The 17,255-nt window shown below is 40.7% G+C and overlaps 3 protein-coding genes across 4 annotated transcripts in view; 1 reads left to right on the plus strand and 2 right to left on the minus strand.

Annotated features, from left to right (window-relative positions):
• Positions 1-114: 114 nt before the first annotated feature.
• Positions 115-10,005, minus strand: LOC144005164 (transforming growth factor beta-1-induced transcript 1 protein-like). 2 transcript variants are annotated; one of them, XM_077503152.1, is made up of 12 exons: positions 9,839-10,005; positions 7,438-7,488; positions 6,996-7,144; positions 5,545-5,600; positions 5,303-5,451; positions 5,087-5,156; positions 4,747-4,831; positions 4,464-4,679; positions 4,196-4,369; positions 3,939-4,020; positions 2,600-2,748; positions 115-1,658 (listed from the first exon to the last, which is right to left on the minus strand). In XM_077503152.1, exons 1-12 carry the CDS (start codon positions 9,849-9,851, stop codon positions 1,392-1,394), a joined length of 1,461 nt encoding a protein of 486 aa, XP_077359278.1. In that variant the 5' UTR covers positions 9,852-10,005; the 3' UTR covers positions 115-1,391. The 2 variants fall into 2 exon arrangements, with proteins under 2 accessions (XP_077359278.1, XP_077359279.1); XM_077503153.1 differs by lacking the exon at positions 7,438-7,488.
• Positions 10,006-11,949: 1,944 nt separating this feature from the next.
• Positions 11,950-15,322, minus strand: LOC144005095 (elongin-B-like). The gene is made up of 4 exons (XM_077503012.1): positions 15,166-15,322; positions 14,395-14,529; positions 14,214-14,322; positions 11,950-12,837 (listed from the first exon to the last, which is right to left on the minus strand). Exons 1-4 carry the CDS (start codon positions 15,166-15,168, stop codon positions 12,725-12,727), a joined length of 360 nt encoding a protein of 119 aa, XP_077359138.1. The 5' UTR covers positions 15,169-15,322; the 3' UTR covers positions 11,950-12,724.
• Positions 15,323-15,439: 117 nt separating this feature from the next.
• pkmyt1 (protein kinase, membrane associated tyrosine/threonine 1) overlaps positions 15,440-17,255 on the plus strand; it is a 10,711-nt gene continuing 8,895 nt past the window's right edge. The window contains exons 1-3 of the mRNA XM_077503011.1: positions 15,440-15,607; positions 16,054-16,456; positions 16,523-16,760. Of these exons, the coding sequence (XP_077359137.1) occupies positions 16,088-16,456; positions 16,523-16,760 (607 nt within the window). The 5' untranslated portion in view covers positions 15,440-15,607; positions 16,054-16,087. The remainder of the gene's footprint in view (positions 15,608-16,053; positions 16,457-16,522; positions 16,761-17,255) is intronic.

Genomic DNA, 17,255 nt, shown 5'->3' on the forward strand with positions numbered 1-17,255 from the left:
GATTTTTATTTCATTAGGCAAATGGCGATGTCTGGTGGTCAAGATAAGCGTTGCATGACTACATTTTCTACAATGGCTACATTTCTTTACGAAAATAAAAAACACAAATGGAAATGATGCAGTGAAAATGTGTGTGTTTTTATTCTTTGGAAGAGTTTTTTTTGGCAAAAGTGCATACAGTATTTGTGAAAGAATAATGTGATCTGATATCAATTGTGTGATAGCTTAATTGGTCCTATGCAACGTAGTAGACAACATAAAAACACCTTCAGCAATTTATTTGGTCTGGAAACATAAAGCAATTCCTCAGAAAAAAATCCCTTCAGTATACCAGTATTTTTTTCTATCTTTGGTTAAAAATAATAATAATAATAATAATAATTCATAAAATCAGCACATTGTGTAAAAAATAAAAGCATGTAACAAAAATATTTGACATTATGTTAAAGACCGGTATATTTAATTCAGGGGTGGGCAAACTTGTGCTCAAATTGTGCGCAGCGCTTTTGATCACATGAACAGATGGGCCACATTATTCAAACAGGTAGCAAAAAAAGTAAAATATTGTATGAAAAATATTTTTTCTAAAAATAACAAAATTTATTCTAATTTTTAAATTGTATTTTTTTAATATAATTGTCAAGTAGTTTTTCTTGAACTAATATACATTTAGATACTACATTTGCATTGTGTTATTTACAACCCTTAATTAACAAATTATGTAATGGAATTTTTTAATTAATCAATCAAAAAATAAACACCAAACATATTACAGAACTCTTAAAAATGTAAATGCGGAGTGCCACAGGCCATATTTTGCCCACCCCGATCCAATTTATAATTATATACTTTTTATTTGTATTACACACCACCAAGACTAAGTGCTGTCAACTTTTTTTTTTTTTCAGAAAAGAAAATTATTTGGCATTCAAGTGCTCCCCTGCATATTCACAGATTTTGAAGGAGGAAGAAGGACCTTTGTGTAGTGCTTTGCTGCCATCTTGTGGCATCTCAGTGCCAAGGAAACTATGTTGACGTGATTGAGGAGATTCATATAGTGCTCTGGCCCCACCTTGCTGCCATGGTTACATTCACTGAAAAACTTCCCCATTTGCTGTTTTTGCACTCAGGCCAAATCTATGTTGAATATAAAAGTATTGCTTTGGCGCCAAGGAGGAGAAAGTGCTCTGCTGCCATCTTGTGGTGTATATAGGCAAATGACTTTTTGCTTGGGTGGCGAATTACTCTCGGATTTTCATGATAGGGCTCGCATCAGAGGTTCACTGCACTCTTAAAAAAAACAAGAACGAGACCAGCTCTAGCCTCATTGCCACAGTATAAAATTTCACGACGACGACAAGAGAGGAGGAACGTGGAGGTGGTCGGCACCTTCAGCCGAAGAGCTTGATGAAGCACGGGTGGCAGTAGGGCTTGTTCTCCTGCTCCTTGAAGCAGCCTTTGCTCAGCGGCTTGAGGCAGAAGTGGCACACCAGGTGATGGGGGTGGAACTTGGCCCCCATGGCGGTGACGCAGCGGCCAAGGATGGGCTGCTGGCACGCCTGGCACACGCTGCCCCGCGACTGGTGGTAGTGGGCCTCGCACAGCGGCTTGCCCTCGTGCTCGAAGAAGCTGCCGTTGACGAAGGGGCTGTAACACTCCTGCGCGGGGCGAAAAGAAGTTTAGGCTGAAAAAAAATAAATAAATACTATATCTTGGCCAATTAGTATGTTAAGCTAATGCTAAGTTAGCTTAGTATGCTATGCTAATTTAGCATTTAGGTTAGCATTAGCTTAGCAATTTAACTTAGCATTAGCTTAACATGCTAAGCTAACTTAGCATTAGGTTAGCATTAGCTTAGCATGCTACCTTAGCATTAGCATAGCATGCAAAATTAAAGGATACTTGACTCATTTAGCCATTTTCAGCAGTAAAAAGTTCATATTTTGTCCTTATTTAATGTGGTAACTACATTATTTTTATGTACAATTAATACTTTTAAAAAGTAATTTTTCTACTTGCTGTCGACTAATGATTACATCACCTGTGCTGAGGAAGTAGGTAATGACCAATCATAGCTCAGTGTACTGACCAAACCCAGAAAACAGGTGAGCCATGATTGGCCGTTACCTACTTCCTCAGCATAGGTGATGTCTTCATCAGTCGACAGCAAGTAGAAAAACTACTTTGTAAAGGTATTAATGGTACATGAAAAATAATGAAGTTATCAAATTCATTCTGGACAAAATATTAACTTTTCACTGCTGAAATTGTTCAATGAGTCAAGTATCCCTTTAACTTAGCATTAGCTTAGCATGCTAAGCTAAATTAGCATGCTAAGATAATGCTACATTAGCTTAGCATTAGTTTAGCATGCTAACTTAGGCTAACTTAGCATTAAGTTAGCATTAACGTACCATGCTAAGCTAACTTAGCATTAACTTAGCATTAAAGTTAAAGGCATGCTAACTTAACATTATCTTAGGATGCTACGCTAACCTAGCATTAGCTTATCTATCTACTGAAATCTACTGAAATACTCCCGAAAAGCGTCCTGGATTTTCATCCAAAATCTCTAATCCCAAAATCCCGCCGCACTCACCCTGCAGACGAAGCACTGCGGGTGCCACAGGGAGTTGAGGGCCGAGATGTAGTTTTCCAGGATGGGCTGGCTGCAGCCTTGACATCGGGAGGCAAACAAAGTCAGGAAGCACTGCTGGCAGTACTGATGGCCCTCGCGGTCGTGGAAGCCTGAAAACAAGAATGTTGGATGGAGCAAAAGTGATGACAACAACATCCCGTCGCTTTCTAGGTGATGCCAGTGTGCTGTTTGATATTGTAACTGCATAGGGGGGCTCACTGCAAAAATTACAATGTAAACAAGATCAAATAGCAATATCAAGTTTGTTTGTTTGTTTGTTTGTTTGTTTGTAATCTACCCATAATTAGTTTTTGAATAAAATCCCAAAAATTTCTAGTACATGTGCAAAATTTTAGCATATATTTTAAACATTGCAAAAAAAAAAAAAATCTTAAATATTTTCCTTATATTAGTAAGGATGTTTTGCTTCACTACATTTAAGATGACACTACTTTTTTTTATGCTAGCTAGTAGCTATGTTTACTTGTTTTAGGAAATGTTACCAAGTCATTTGGTTTTTTTTTTGTTTTATTCGCAGATACATTTCCTTAAATGAATTAATATATTCTTTTTGTTTGTCTTGCTTGTTTTTTGTTTGTTGGAGCATGTCATTTTGATAGCATAAACACCTAATGCAACCTCAGGTAGCAGTCAAATAAATCGCTGTTTTAGGAAATGTTACCAAATCAGGTTTTTTGTTCCATTGGCAGATAAATGTGCTTAAATTAATTAATATATATTCCTCATTTCGTTACTTCCTTTTTGTTTGTCTTTTCTTTTTGGATTATTTGTTCAGGCGTGTTGTTTTGATAGCATAAACGCCTGAGCCAATGCTAGCTCGCGGGAAAAAATAGCCATGTTTACTTGTTACCAAGTCAAGCTTTTGTTTTATTGGAAAATACATTTGCTTAAATGAAGTAATATATATAAATTCCTCATTGCATTACTTACTTTTTGTTTTTCTACTTGTTTTTAATTTGTTCAAGCAAGTTGTTTTGATAGCATAAACACCTGATGTAACCTTAGCTAGCAGTAAAACAAAAATAGCTGTTTTAGGAAATGTTACCAAGCCATTTTTTGTTCTATTGGCAGATAAATGTGCTTAAATGAATTAATATATTCTTTATGTTTGTCTTGCTTGTTTGTTCAAGCATGTTGTTTTGATAGCATAAACGCCTGAGCCAACGCTAGCTAGCAGTAAAAAAGCCTCTTAGCCCTTCTTACACAAATATCTGTAGGCCTACACCTACTTCTACTTAAACTACCCAGTGTGAGTCCATTTGCCACCTCTGCCGTTTACCTTCCTCGCCAAACGTGCTGCTGCACTTGACGCAGCAGAAACACTCAGGGTGCCAGTTCTTGTCCAAGGCAGTCACCATTTTCTGGTTGAGAGATAAAACACATCTTTTCAGACTGTTGTCAACAATTGGCGCCAGGGTACTGCCAGGCGGAAGTGACTAAAAACGCAGAAGTATGTATGGCGTCATGGTGAAAAAGTTTATAAATCTGATCATGCGTGGAAAGGTTGATTCAGAATACGCAAAAGAGACCTCTTACATTTAATATGGGCTTGTTGCAGTGCGCGCAGTGAGGGGAGAAGAGTGTGAAGTAGTCCGATTCGCAGTACGGCCGCCCGTCCTTCTCGAAGAAGTTGCGGCTGCCCAACTCTGTCTCGCATTGCGTGCACACAAAGTGCTCGGGGTGCCACACCTTGCCCAGCGCCGTCACCACCTGAGTGAGGGGAACAGTCGCAACGTTCTGTAAAAAGTTGAACGGAGGCGACACAGGAGCAGATGTGCTAAACTTGTAAACGGCGAGCGCTCACCTGACCCACGACCGGCTTCTGACAGGCCGAACAGTTCCCTTTGGAGGACGTTTGGACCCCTTGTCGGCTCAGGTCGGATTGGAGGAGCCCCAGCATGCTGTCCAACGAGCCCCCCGAAGATGCCTGTGAAGGGACCGCCGGTTGCTGCTGCTGTTGTGCGACCGCTGCGGTTGATGGTGTTGTTGTCGTGATCACTGGGCTGACAGGCAGAGTCGGCTGGAGAGATGGGAAAAAAAATCATTATTATTATTTTTTAAAATGTATTTTTCACGTTGCTACTTACTGTGCTTTGGACACGGAAGTCAGAGAGAGATGCCATCAGTTTGTCCAACTCCAGCGTGGCGGATGTTGCTGAAGGCTTTGCAGAGCTGAGAGAAAATTATAATACAATAACCAATACACTACTTACTATTTCTAACCTCAATGACTAATCAAACTGTACGGAAGAGGATTAGGGCCAGTGAAGAGGGGGAAAAAAAGGTTTGGCAAAAAGGGTCACGTTATTCTCAGAATTTTGACTTTAAATCATTGATTCTCAATTATTTTCTGTCATGCCCCCCTAGGAAGAAGAAAACAAACATCTTCAAACATTCATAGAAGCAAGAACGCGATAGATTTTTTACTTAGAGATGTTGGAGTCCTTGTCCTTCATCTTGTCATCTTTAGAAGTGGGGAACTGGGCCAGGATCTCATCTGGAAAATGAGCAACATGTGATGAGAACTGGTCGAATTGTCTTTTCTCGTCAAGACAAAGAGTGAGTGTACTAGGACATGGACCTTAACTTATTCGCCGCCAACCAGTAAAAACACCTTTTCATTCCAAACGCGCATGCGCTCACCTGTGATGTTGAACTGGGTGGCGTTGAGCTCCTGTAACAGATGGTCCAGTTCACTCAGACCTCCTCCGAGCAGCGAGGAGGAGGAGAAGGCCGGGGGAGAAAGAGTCGGGGGATCAGCTGAGCGGGGAGAGCGTGATTTACACACAGTGCTGTAAGACAGATAACAAAAGAAGCCAGTGTATGAGCGTGTAGCACAGTGATTAGCAAACACATGATAGTTGGTGGAAAAAAAATTTGATTACCTGTATAGTTTATCTGGTTTGGAATTCTGGGACGACTTCATGGCTGCAGAAACCGTCTGAGACAATAAGATATTATTAAGCGTAGGCTTCACAGAGCAGTAAATCTACATAAGTTATGTTAGGTCACTCTACATACATAACGTTATGCTGTTTCTTTAGGTTAGGTTACATGAAGCTATACTGTTATATTACGTCACATTACATTGAGCTATGCCATGTTATGTTGGGCATCTTGTTATGCTACGTCTTATTACATTAGCTTACGCTCTGTTATGTTATGCTCTGTCACGTTATATTGCTATGCTATACATAGCCTAACCTATTGCCTTGTTTCGTAAAGTTTTGCTTTGTTATGTTATGTCATATTCCATTACGTTCCACTATGTTATGTTACATTATCTCACGTAACCGTACATTGGTTACGCTCTGTTATGTTGCATTCTGCTACGTCACGTTACATTAAGTTATGCTGTGTTACGTAACTTAAGTTTTGCTTTATGTTATGCTAAATCATATCTCATTTTTTTTCGTCTGTTATGTTACATCACATACATTAGGTTATGTTACGTTATTCCGTTATACTACGTCACGTTTTGTTATGCTATTACGTAACCTATCGCCTTGTTACATTAAGTTATGTTGTGATGTTAAGCTACATCATATTTCTTTATGTTCCGCTATATTATGTTACATTATCTTACATCACATATATTAGGTTTAGTTACATTTAGTTATGCTATATTACGTAACCTATGGCCTTATGTTACACTACGTTTCGCTATGCTACATTATCTTATATCACATACATGATACATTAGAATGCTATGCTATGCTATGCTATGCTATGCTATACTATGCTATGCTATGCTATGCTATGATATGCTATTTTTAGTCACATTAGGTCACGTTACATTAAATTATGCTGTCATTTTAGAACACATTGCATTAGCTGTGTTACATTATGGGATGTTGTGCAACGTTACGTTACGTTACGTTACGTTACGTTACGTTACGTTACGTTACGTTACGTTACGTTACGTTACGTTACGTTACGTTACGTTACGTTACGTTACGTTACGTTACGTTACGTGGCGTGAAGTAATCAACTGGACTTTCCTGAACTGGTTAGGTATGGACCTTAAAGCTTATGCGAGACTTTTACTCAGCAAGATCTAACATTGATGGAATTTTGGATTGGGCATATTCCACAATGTCAGGATGAATTACGCTTATTCTAAAACAAAAATTAAAGAAAAGAGAGAAACAGAGAGAGAGAGAGAGAGAGAGAGAGAGAGAGACAGAGACATCATTTCCCAAACCTTTGGGATCAACTGGAGGATCCAGCCTCAATTTAAGAGCTTGGGGAAAAAAAATGCATGCAAGTCTGGATAGGGATTAAATGAAGTGTAGTGATATATGAGGCAAAGCGTTTTTCAGCGATTATTCAATACCTGCTGTGGGGTGTAGGCGGGTGGCGGCGGGCGAACCTCGGTCGGGTTCTGCGTGGCCGGATCGGCGTGTGTCGGCGGATCTGACGTAAGGAGCACCGGGCAACGAGCCAGAGGGGAGCCGGTGCTCTCCAAATCGGCGAGGAGGGCGTCTGCGTGGGAGAGACGGACTATAAACTGGAATGGTCGAGGAAATGGATGGAGTCTGTGTAGATAAAGTTTGTAAACAAACGTTGCCAGGGTACTTCCTGGTGGCAGACTTGAACTTAAACTTTTCTCAATTGCTCTGTCTTGATCAAATGACACGCCAGAGTTTGTTTGTTTATCTGAGTTACTACCACCAGGAAGTGCATGTGACATCATGGTGAAACTGTATTATAAGCACAGATTAGAATCACATGCATAGATAGAAAAGTAGAAGCGCATGCACAAGACAGTTACATACCAAAGACAACGATACGAGGACTGAGAGGGTAGTTAAGTGTCTCAGGCACTCCTGAGGAGAAACGAGACAGCTTCACAACCTCATAGCAAACCACATGGAGGCTTCACAAATCTTTTCGATAGTCCAGACATGCCAGCATGGAAAGGATGCAGAGGAGGAAGAGTGTTTGGCAGTCTATTTTTTTTTATTCCGTTCTTCATCCCCCTTATTTTTAGCTTTGCGGCTGCATGACATCATCCTTCACTGTGTGCGCTAATGATTCATTACAAGCTCGCTGGTTTGCGTTAGCTCTTGAAGCCATCATAAATCATGTCAAACTCCATTTTAAAAAAAAAAAAGAGGCACATCAGAAGCGGCGTCAGCACGCAGACATCCGTATCAGCATTTTTGCTTATTTATGCTGCTTTAATATTGTGATCGGCTCAAATACTGTTGATAAACTCAAGATTTAGGAGCTTATTGGGTTTGTTTGTTTCATTTTGGCAGAAAATCAGTACAACTATTGTCATTTTCTGCACTTTTTAGAAATATTGCAACATTTTCCCCTTATCATAAATTGATCAATAGTTGTCCAGTATACTATTTGGTTGTCAACTTGTCATGACATATGCTTCAATAACGGGGCGCTCTAAAGTGAACAACTTTCTGGTCCACATGTCAGACTTTTACTTTATTTTTTTAATCACGCTCTTCTGCCTTCTCTCCATAATCTGCATACATGCCAGAGTTTTTTATTATTATTATTATTTTGTTAATCCCATCCTCCTATTTGCAAGAACTCATGACATACAATGAGGCACTCTAAAGCAGCCACGCCAGCCCAAAGCCCTTGTCTACACTGCACACACTAGCTGTCACATCAGAGCCCCCCAAATTCGTTGCCCTTTCCTCTGTGATGTGCGCACACTCACAGCCTACAACGAGGCACTCTAAAGCGACAACATCAGCCCAAAAGCACTGGTCTACATGTTGACTATCAAGTCAGACAAAATAATAAAAAATAAGTACAAATCCACCCTCTTCGCTCTTCCGGCTTTCTCGGTGTGACGTGCATGCACTCATGGCTGACAATGAGGCGCTCTAAAGAAGCCACACAAGCCCAAAGCCCTTGTCCACACTCCACACACTGACTGTCCCATCAGAGGGCGCCCGCACCCCTCATTCTTTGCCCTTCCCTCTGTGATGTGCGCGCACTCATGGCCTACAACGAGGCACTCTAAAGCGACAACATCATCCCAAAAGCACTGGTCTACATGTTGACTATCAAGTCAGACAAAAGAATAAAAAATAATTAAAAATCCACCCTCTTCGCTGTTCCGGCTTTCTCGGTGTGACGTGCATGCACTCATGGCTGACAATGAGGCGCTCTAAAGTGGCCACGGCAGCGAAAGGAAAGTGTATTTTTGGGGTGGAAGGATAGCTAGCGAAAAAAAATGAATGCCTCTCTGACAGTGTTCATAAAGATAGAAAATCATTCCTAATTCCTGCTACAAATTCTAATTTAATTTATGAATGTTTGAGCGCCATTATTTAATTTTAAATGCAGATGTTCAATATAAACGGCGTTCCCCCCACCATTGCTCATTGACCCAGGATGATTCACCATCCTGGTACGAGTGTGTGGCGAGGATCATGTGCATAATCTACAGCACCCCCCCACTTGCTCCCTCTTACACACATTCAGTCTGCTCATATAAGGAGGTAAAATTCTCCCAAAGGGAATGATGCCCATATTTAGAGCGGGCCCATCCAAATTGTTTGTCTTGGCTGCTGCAAGCTTCCTTTCTCAACACATTAACTTACAACAGTAAGTTGTAAGGGGGGGGGGGGGGGGGGGGGGGGCATAAAGTGGACCAAACATGGCCGATCTAATCCAGATGTGCAGAGTTTCGCTTGGCTGCATCCTTGTGGCACTCCGTAAAGCAGAATCAATGGGAAGAATAGTGGAGAAAAAATAAAAAGGTCAAATTCTACTCTCATAGAGCTTTGTGGGTTTTTGTTGGGGCAAAGTAGAGTAGCACGGCCTTGGGCTATTTGCGGGCACAGTTCTCCCCACTTTCTCATTACGCTTTTCGGGAACAAGAAGAAGCATCTTGGAAACAAGGACTTTATCTCCAGCCATCATATTGTTATAATTGACAAAAAAACTGCATTAAGAGTGTGCACGCCACAGAGCTCCACTTAACAAAGAAGACCAGCCAGATGTGAGTGATCACAAACCATCATTGGACTCCCAACTTTGTCAAGACACACACAAACGTTGCTGTCTTACATGGTGAGGAGGTGGAAGAAAAAAATCAAGCAACCAGCGTCAGCAGAGAGCTGATTTCCTGCAGGGCAGCCCAAAAATAAAGATCCCCCTTCCACAGCTGTAAAAGAACAACACACTCTCTCTACTTACCCAAATCCTCCATGGTGGAACACCCCAGCTTGGATCCTATGTATGTGTGAGTGTGTAATATGGTGCTATTGTCTGGCTACAATAACTTCTCATGCACCGTTATTCGCCCACACAGGAGGAAGAGGAGGAGGGCGTCCCGTCTTCTTTTTTTTTTTTTTTTTTCACTTACTCCTTCCCACTTCCTGTGTAATGCCTCCTCGCAGTCGGGAAGGCGTTCACTGAAGGGAGGGAGGAGGGGGGGAAGAATGCGGTTCCCAGCCCGCATTCCCTGGACACATGACGTCACTGCATGACTGGCTGTAGGGAAGACATTCCCGGTCTGGGGGACAAATTGTGTTTAAAGTCGCATTGCATGCGAGCTGCACGAACTCCTGTGAGGGGAAAAAAAACGTGCATTTATGTCTTCGCGTGACGTAATTAAGTGATTCAAGTCCGTGAAGAAAACAGCTAGTGATTTCTAAAAAATATTCAAAATACCAAATAGCTGATTTGAGTACCCTCTAAAATTGCCCCCACCCCCAATAGCCCGTGACGAATAACTTTTAATGATTTTCTTGTGCGGAATGTTGATGAAATGTATTTGAATGTTAGTCATAGCTAATGGTGATACTTAAGAGCGACGTATTTTCGTGTTGCCAAAGTTATAGCTTTAACTCTGCAGTTAATCTTTACATTTAACTTTGACACCGCTATTTATTTATTTTTATTTTTTTAAATTGCACCGGTGTCGGTACTACAGTAGATGTGATCCGGCTGCCAGATCATATCGGGGTCGCCAAACGAACACGTCCCGCTACAGGATTGGCTGAAAGTTATCCAGATGACGTCAAACATTGGAAAGAAAATATTAAAGATGTAAGATAAATTACAAAATGTACGTACTGAAATTGTAAAAACGTAAATAAACCTAAGAATATAAACACAAAATATATTGAATAAATAATAAAACAGATTGACTAAATGATATATTTACGTTTATTTACATTTTCACAATTTCTTTTTGTAAACGGACAATTTCCAGACAATCATGTAACGTGACGTCATAGGCAGGCGACCCAGATACAATATCTGGCAACCCGATCACATCTGGTACCGACACCGGTACTTACTGCAAAGTTTCAAACCACTGATTACAGGAAGTGTGTGTGTCACTCAAACTCAATACAATTATTCATATAAACAGAAAAACATTTTCTTGTTCTTGTCCAGTTCGCATAACAGCTAGCATGTAATCGAGCAAACAGCATTAATTTACAACTGTTACTATGATCAGAGTATAACTTAAATTAAATTAGTATTCAAATGAAATTAAAACTTCAATTGTAATTTTTTTTGTTTTTTTCAGGTGCCAGAATTATCGCACCAAACAGCAAAATCTAAAATATATTTACCAATGATTATTGCACTAGATTTTTTTTAAGTAACGATTGTGTGGAAGGTTGTTTTTTTTTGTTAAACACTCAGAAGATGAAAAGTTATCTTCAAAATGACCTGTGCATATAGACATAGATGGGATTTGCCAGGTAAGAAATTGGTCCTAAACCCCATTATTATTTTATTTAAGACTGAAATGCAGTTTCTTTAACATCTTGGTGCGTGGGGAGAGCATTTGATCAGGCCTGCCATGCAATCCTAAAAATCAATAAACACTTAGAAGTGTTATAAAAAGCCTCACTTAACACAGTTTAAAATAATAATAATAATAATAATAATGCTTGGCCCTTAGCTGACTATAAAAAACTGAAACAGCTCCTGATAAGCAGTATTGCTTTTGAAAATTGAGTATGAACACTTAATAGTTGACTTTTTTTTTTTTTTTTTTTTTAACTTTACTGCTTCCTCACAGTTCCAAGGTTTGGGGCTTGAATCTCATTCTTCCTATGTGGAGTTTACACATTCTCCCCATGTTTGTGTGGCTTTTATCCAGAAGACTATATATAATCTTGGCATTCAGTCCCGGCCGTAGCCAAAACCTGTAACCAAAGTCAGCTGGGATAGACTGTAGCTAACCTGTGACCAAATGCTCTCGACAACAGTTAAATTCTACTGCAAACCTCTTTGCATTGACTTTAAAATGTGTGGTAAAATATGAGGGAAGAAAGACAGAAGTGTAAAAAACCAAAAAAATGGAAAACCTTTAATTAAGCAAGCTCACAGTTACAGGGTATTTTTTTGTGGGGAAAGGTGCCGCAAAAGGATGACGCGTGACGGAACAATTTCCAGAAGTTTGTGGCAAAAAAATCTCCGAAAAGGAACTTTTCTGTGGTGTCCGAGAGGTACCCGCCTTTGGTTTCAACAGTGACGACACACGCACGAAAAAAAACCAAACAAACAGATGACAATAACGTCAACAAAATTATTTTCCTGGAGAGACACACACAAAAAAAAAATTCAGACAAACATAACTGGAAGACATGACATAAGGAAACTAGAACGGGTTCATCCATTTGTGTGACGATAATAAAGCCCTCGGGTCATGCAATTTTGCCCATTTACACACCACAATCCTTACCCATGCAGGTTACGTCTAAAAAGGACTACTACACTTTCACTTTCTCCAAAAATATTAATGAAAATAATTAGATTATGCCACACACACACATACCTTCACACTTTCCAAAACCAAGGAGTAGAACCCAAGTGGAAATCATATTTACCTAAAAACCTGACACGTGAAGCCAATTGGGAGGGGAGGAGAGGGGGGAGGGGCTGCTGCGATGATAGCATGAAGGTAACATGGACGGGTGCGGTTACCCAGAATGTCCCCGTTCATCAACTGAAATGAAACTACATATCCTCCACTCCCACTACCTCTTCTTCACTGTAGTTAATCCACACATCCCCAACCCACACCCTACTTCCACAATTGCGTCGCCTTGTGGGGTATCACTGCACGGCTTGTTCATTGGCAGTGCTACCGGAGTCCTGAGGCTTCATCACATCGGGGAGCTCTGGGGGGCTGGAGAAGGCCTCGATGTGCAGCTGCTCAAACATCTCATCTGGGTTGGGGCACAGGAGACACATGCGCGCGCGTAAAAACGAGGCTTCAAGTTAGGGCTGCACGATTAATCTAAATCTAACCGACATCGAGGTTTGACCAAGTGCAATAACCTAATCGCAAAACAGTGTGCTTTTAGTTTTTCTTTTTTTCTCCCCCTTTTGGTGTTTGAGTGGTAACTGTATTAGCCAACCACAATTGCCTCAACTCAACTTTATTTATAAAGCGCTTTAAGAACAGGCATTGCTGTATACAAAGTGCTGTACATAAAGGTAAAAAAAAATGTATGTATATATATATATATATATATATATAGTTCTAACTTAACATTAATCCAACGTCTATAACGTTCAATAATAACAAGAATTTTAATGCGACTGATAACTAATGCTGGCACTTACTAGCTCATATCATGGAGTAGCCACTGTAATTGTGTCAAGTTGTTTTCCATCAAAAAGATGAGAAAATTTGATGTGAAATAGTTTGTTCCAAAAAGGTTCAATACAATCTGCTGACAAAAAAAAAAATATATATACACAGGGGTAAAATGATTGTCCTGACTAAAACTGGACTAAAACGTTGACAGTTTTTGTTGACTAAAACAAGATGAATGAAATGAAATTTTCTTGGACTAAAATAAAGACTCAAATACAACATTTATAGTCAACTAAAAATGGGCAAAATAAAAATGAGATGAGGTTGACCAACTGTGATAAAAACAAGTGTGACTTGAAATTGGACTAAAACGTTAAAAATAGCAGACAAAATTAACACTAGCTTCAAGTTGTTTATTGCCGTTCCTGGTGGAAGTTTATGATAAAACGAAGCATAAAATAAGGAGAGTTACATGTGCATTTAAAATAATCACAGCTTCACCTTTGGAAAGTCTGCTAGCTTAATGCTAACACATAACAGGAAACTGCATAGATGAGCTAATGAAACTAGCATCAATTTGTGGTAATTATGAACCTTAAAACAACTATTATTTTGAACACAAATAATAGCAACACATGTAGACAGTCAATACAACAGTCATATTTTCTTTATCCTCTGAGAAGAATGACTTATTACTGCAGCTCACTTACTGTAGTTGTGAAAATCTTCGTTTGCGTATGCGTTAAGGAATACTTTAAAAAGTATGTTTTTTTTATGCGTTTGTTGTTTTTCTGTTAGAAATGCCAAAGCTTTTTGTTGCAATTGAAACTTAACAGGAAGTTTGCAAAGTTTCATGCGGAACACAAAAAAAGCACAAATGTTGTAAATAATGCAAAATTATTATTAAGAATTAACGCTTCTCTGTGTTTCATCTGTTTGACTTTACACTTTGAAACATTTCTCTACAAGATTCACCATACTTTACTCACTGTGTGTACATACCATTAACTCGAAAAGCCAGACCAACTGTAGCCGGTGCCTGTGGTCTGGCAGTCTGGTTGGTGAATCCGCTGTCACCCAGAGTTTTGCTGTCCTCTAGCAACTGGTCGTCCTGCGAAGAAGTCACAGCGGGAATTAGTCACAGAAGTCTTAAAAGCGGTTGTTCATATGGCGGTCAATTCACTTTGTAGAGCCGCTGGTCCTCGGGTGGTCTCTTTAGAATCCCCTCCACGATACGCTTTAGTTCATAGACTGTGGTGGACTCTTTGGCATCTGTGAAGATGGTGGTCTTGTGACGCCGGATCATTAAGAACACATCCTGAAGTGAGGACAAATGAGATTGACACCAAATCAAACTATTCATGTTGATTAACTTATGCCAGGATATATGCATGCATATTTTATGTGATGGTTGCAGCTAACAAAATATCCTGATCGTAGTGAGTTTATTGCGAAAAAATAAGTTGACAGTGCTTTCAAATAACAAATTAAGCAGGCCAAATACGAGCATTGCGAAACATTCTAATTATAAACCGAGTAGGAAATTCATCCGATTTCCGGAAAGCACCACAGTTTCTGGCATTAATCCAATCGCGAGCTAAATGCTGACAATCGGCTCACCAATACACAAAAACATCTTTAAGGAGTGGTGTTTATTAACGCCAAAAATAAACTCATGTGCTTTATTTGTCTCTATTTCCATCGGCTAAGTATTTAACTTGGACTCAAATTACATCACCGCCATGGTTAGCCGGCTAAGTTACCTTCCTATCATTGTAAATGGGAAGCCCGAAGCTAATATAGCTAATGTAGCATCAGATCGCTATTAAAGACCTAAATCGCCCATTTTAATCGCCAACAGCGTCGTCATTTTGATACCGGCCAATGAAGGTTAATCTTCGTGAGTTAGCTAGGGACTCAAATGACAAAAACGTGATGAAAACAAGCCACTTACCATCTCAAGTTATCAGCTAGCTAGCCCGATGCGCCAGCCCAGTAGTGCAGCAGAAGCCCCGGACTCACTGCGCCTGCGCGGCTTTACAACAGATTACATGTGTACTTTGTATTCACGAAACCCCAGTGCGCGTCACTACGTATGGTTTATGTCAGAATTTGGCGCGAGCTAGTTTCGAATGTTGATACGTCTAAAACCCCACTGTAGTTCTAGGCAAGACACGCCCATCTAACGTAATGATTGGCTGAAGCTAGCCAATTATATCGCATCCTCTTGTGTCCTCCAGCCAATCGTATTGCAGCTCAGAGTGTCCTGCCGAGAATTCTAGTGGGATTGATAGCAACACGATACGTCACGTCACTTCACAACTTCGACTGAGGAGGATCGGGTGGGCGCCTCAGTTTGTTTTTAATACATTTTGTGCCGTATTTACAAGATTATGGTAAGTATAATTTTTTTATTTACTTGTGCACACACTAAAAGAACCACACAGTCATTTACGTTTATGTGGACACTCAAATCTAAACTTTGCTACACTGGAGAGTACGGAACAAGCTAGCGTTGCTGAACGTCCGTAAAGCCTCGTGTCATGTTTTTTTTGTGAATTTGTTTGTGAACAGAAGCAATATCGGCATAACTTGTGTATGGAAAAGATGTGGAAAAGCATCTTTTATCGTTATCTTACCAGTTGGGTGATTGGAGTTTCAACGCACGAATCGGTTATTCCAGTTGACTCTTTCATGTCAAATCTACAAGTATCAATACCAGTAGCATTGACCTGCTTTCTTTCTTTCTTTCTACAGTAGACATCATGTAAATACCCAGCAGAATGCTTCCTTAGCATGTCAGATGTACTTGGTCAATCTTTTTTTCCCTTTACTGTTACAGATCATTGTTTACAAAGAAAGGGGCTGAAGAGAAAATGTCACTAACCGTGGATACCACAGTGACCAGAGTACTCCCGCTCCCCACCCACTTTGCCCAAGCGGAGCAGTCCTTTTCCTTGAAAAAGCGCCGACACCCTTTCTCCTCCTCGTCCACGTCCAACTCCTCGGTCTCGACCCCTGACCTGTTGCGCTCTCTGCCGCCGCTGGCGCCGTCCAAGGAGTCTTTCTCCGTGAGCCGTTTCTTTCCCCAAAAAGCGACCCCGTGGACACCCCTGTCTTGTTCCCTCAGCCACTCGCCCCCTCCGGAAACTGTGTACGACCCCAAAAAGCAGCAGTCGTATTTCAATCAGTGCTTCACTACGCTGGGCCTGCTGGGGAGGGGTTCCTTTGGTGAAGTCCACAAGGTGAGTGAGTGAGTGAGGAGTTTTTATTTGTCGCCAGATGGAATTCTATCATCTTTTCTTTCCTAGGTTGAAAATAACAAGGATGGCCGCCTGTATGCTGTCAAACGCTCGCTCAAACGCTACAGGGGCAACGCTGACAGGAACCGCAAAGTGAGGGAGGCGAGGAACCACGAGCGAGTCTGCCCGCACCCTCACATCCTCGACTTGGTGGCCGCCTGGGAGGAGTGCGGTCGGCTGTACATTCAGACGGAGCTGTGTCACACCAGTTTGCTGCTCCATGCGGAGAGCCAGACTCCTGGGAACGGTAGAGAAATCAACTCATGTGGGGGGGCTGCTGGAGACAGAGTCTGGGGTTGGAGTATTACAAAAATAAAATAATCTCAATCTTAACAGTTCTTCAGAATGTGAACAAGATCAGTGACCCGATTCCCTCTATCATACCCTACTTTGCATACTCGTCAGCATGTCAGGTGGAGTCATCTGGAGATGTGTCATATTCAACGACAACTAATCGATTTATCAAATGAATTAGAGCGGTTAATCGATTAATCGACAAGTCATCCATTATCAAATTAATCAACTAAATCGAGTAATCGTTTGTTTTGTGTGCTGGAGTTGGATCCCAAAGCGCAGAAACAAATAAGGTTTTAACTATTTATTCACATAACTTGACTAAATTAAAAACAATGAGAATGCATCGAGAATCACGAGGCGCTAAGCCTCCTTGGGCTGCGGAGAAGCACAGTGGAACAGTGAGTAATAATCCGGCGAAACACACACAATTCTCAGACTGCACCTA

Source organism: Festucalex cinctus, chromosome 17, assembly GCF_051991245.1.
Source record: "Festucalex cinctus isolate MCC-2025b chromosome 17, RoL_Fcin_1.0, whole genome shotgun sequence".
Classification (NCBI taxonomy): Eukaryota; Metazoa; Chordata; class Actinopteri; order Syngnathiformes; family Syngnathidae; genus Festucalex; species Festucalex cinctus.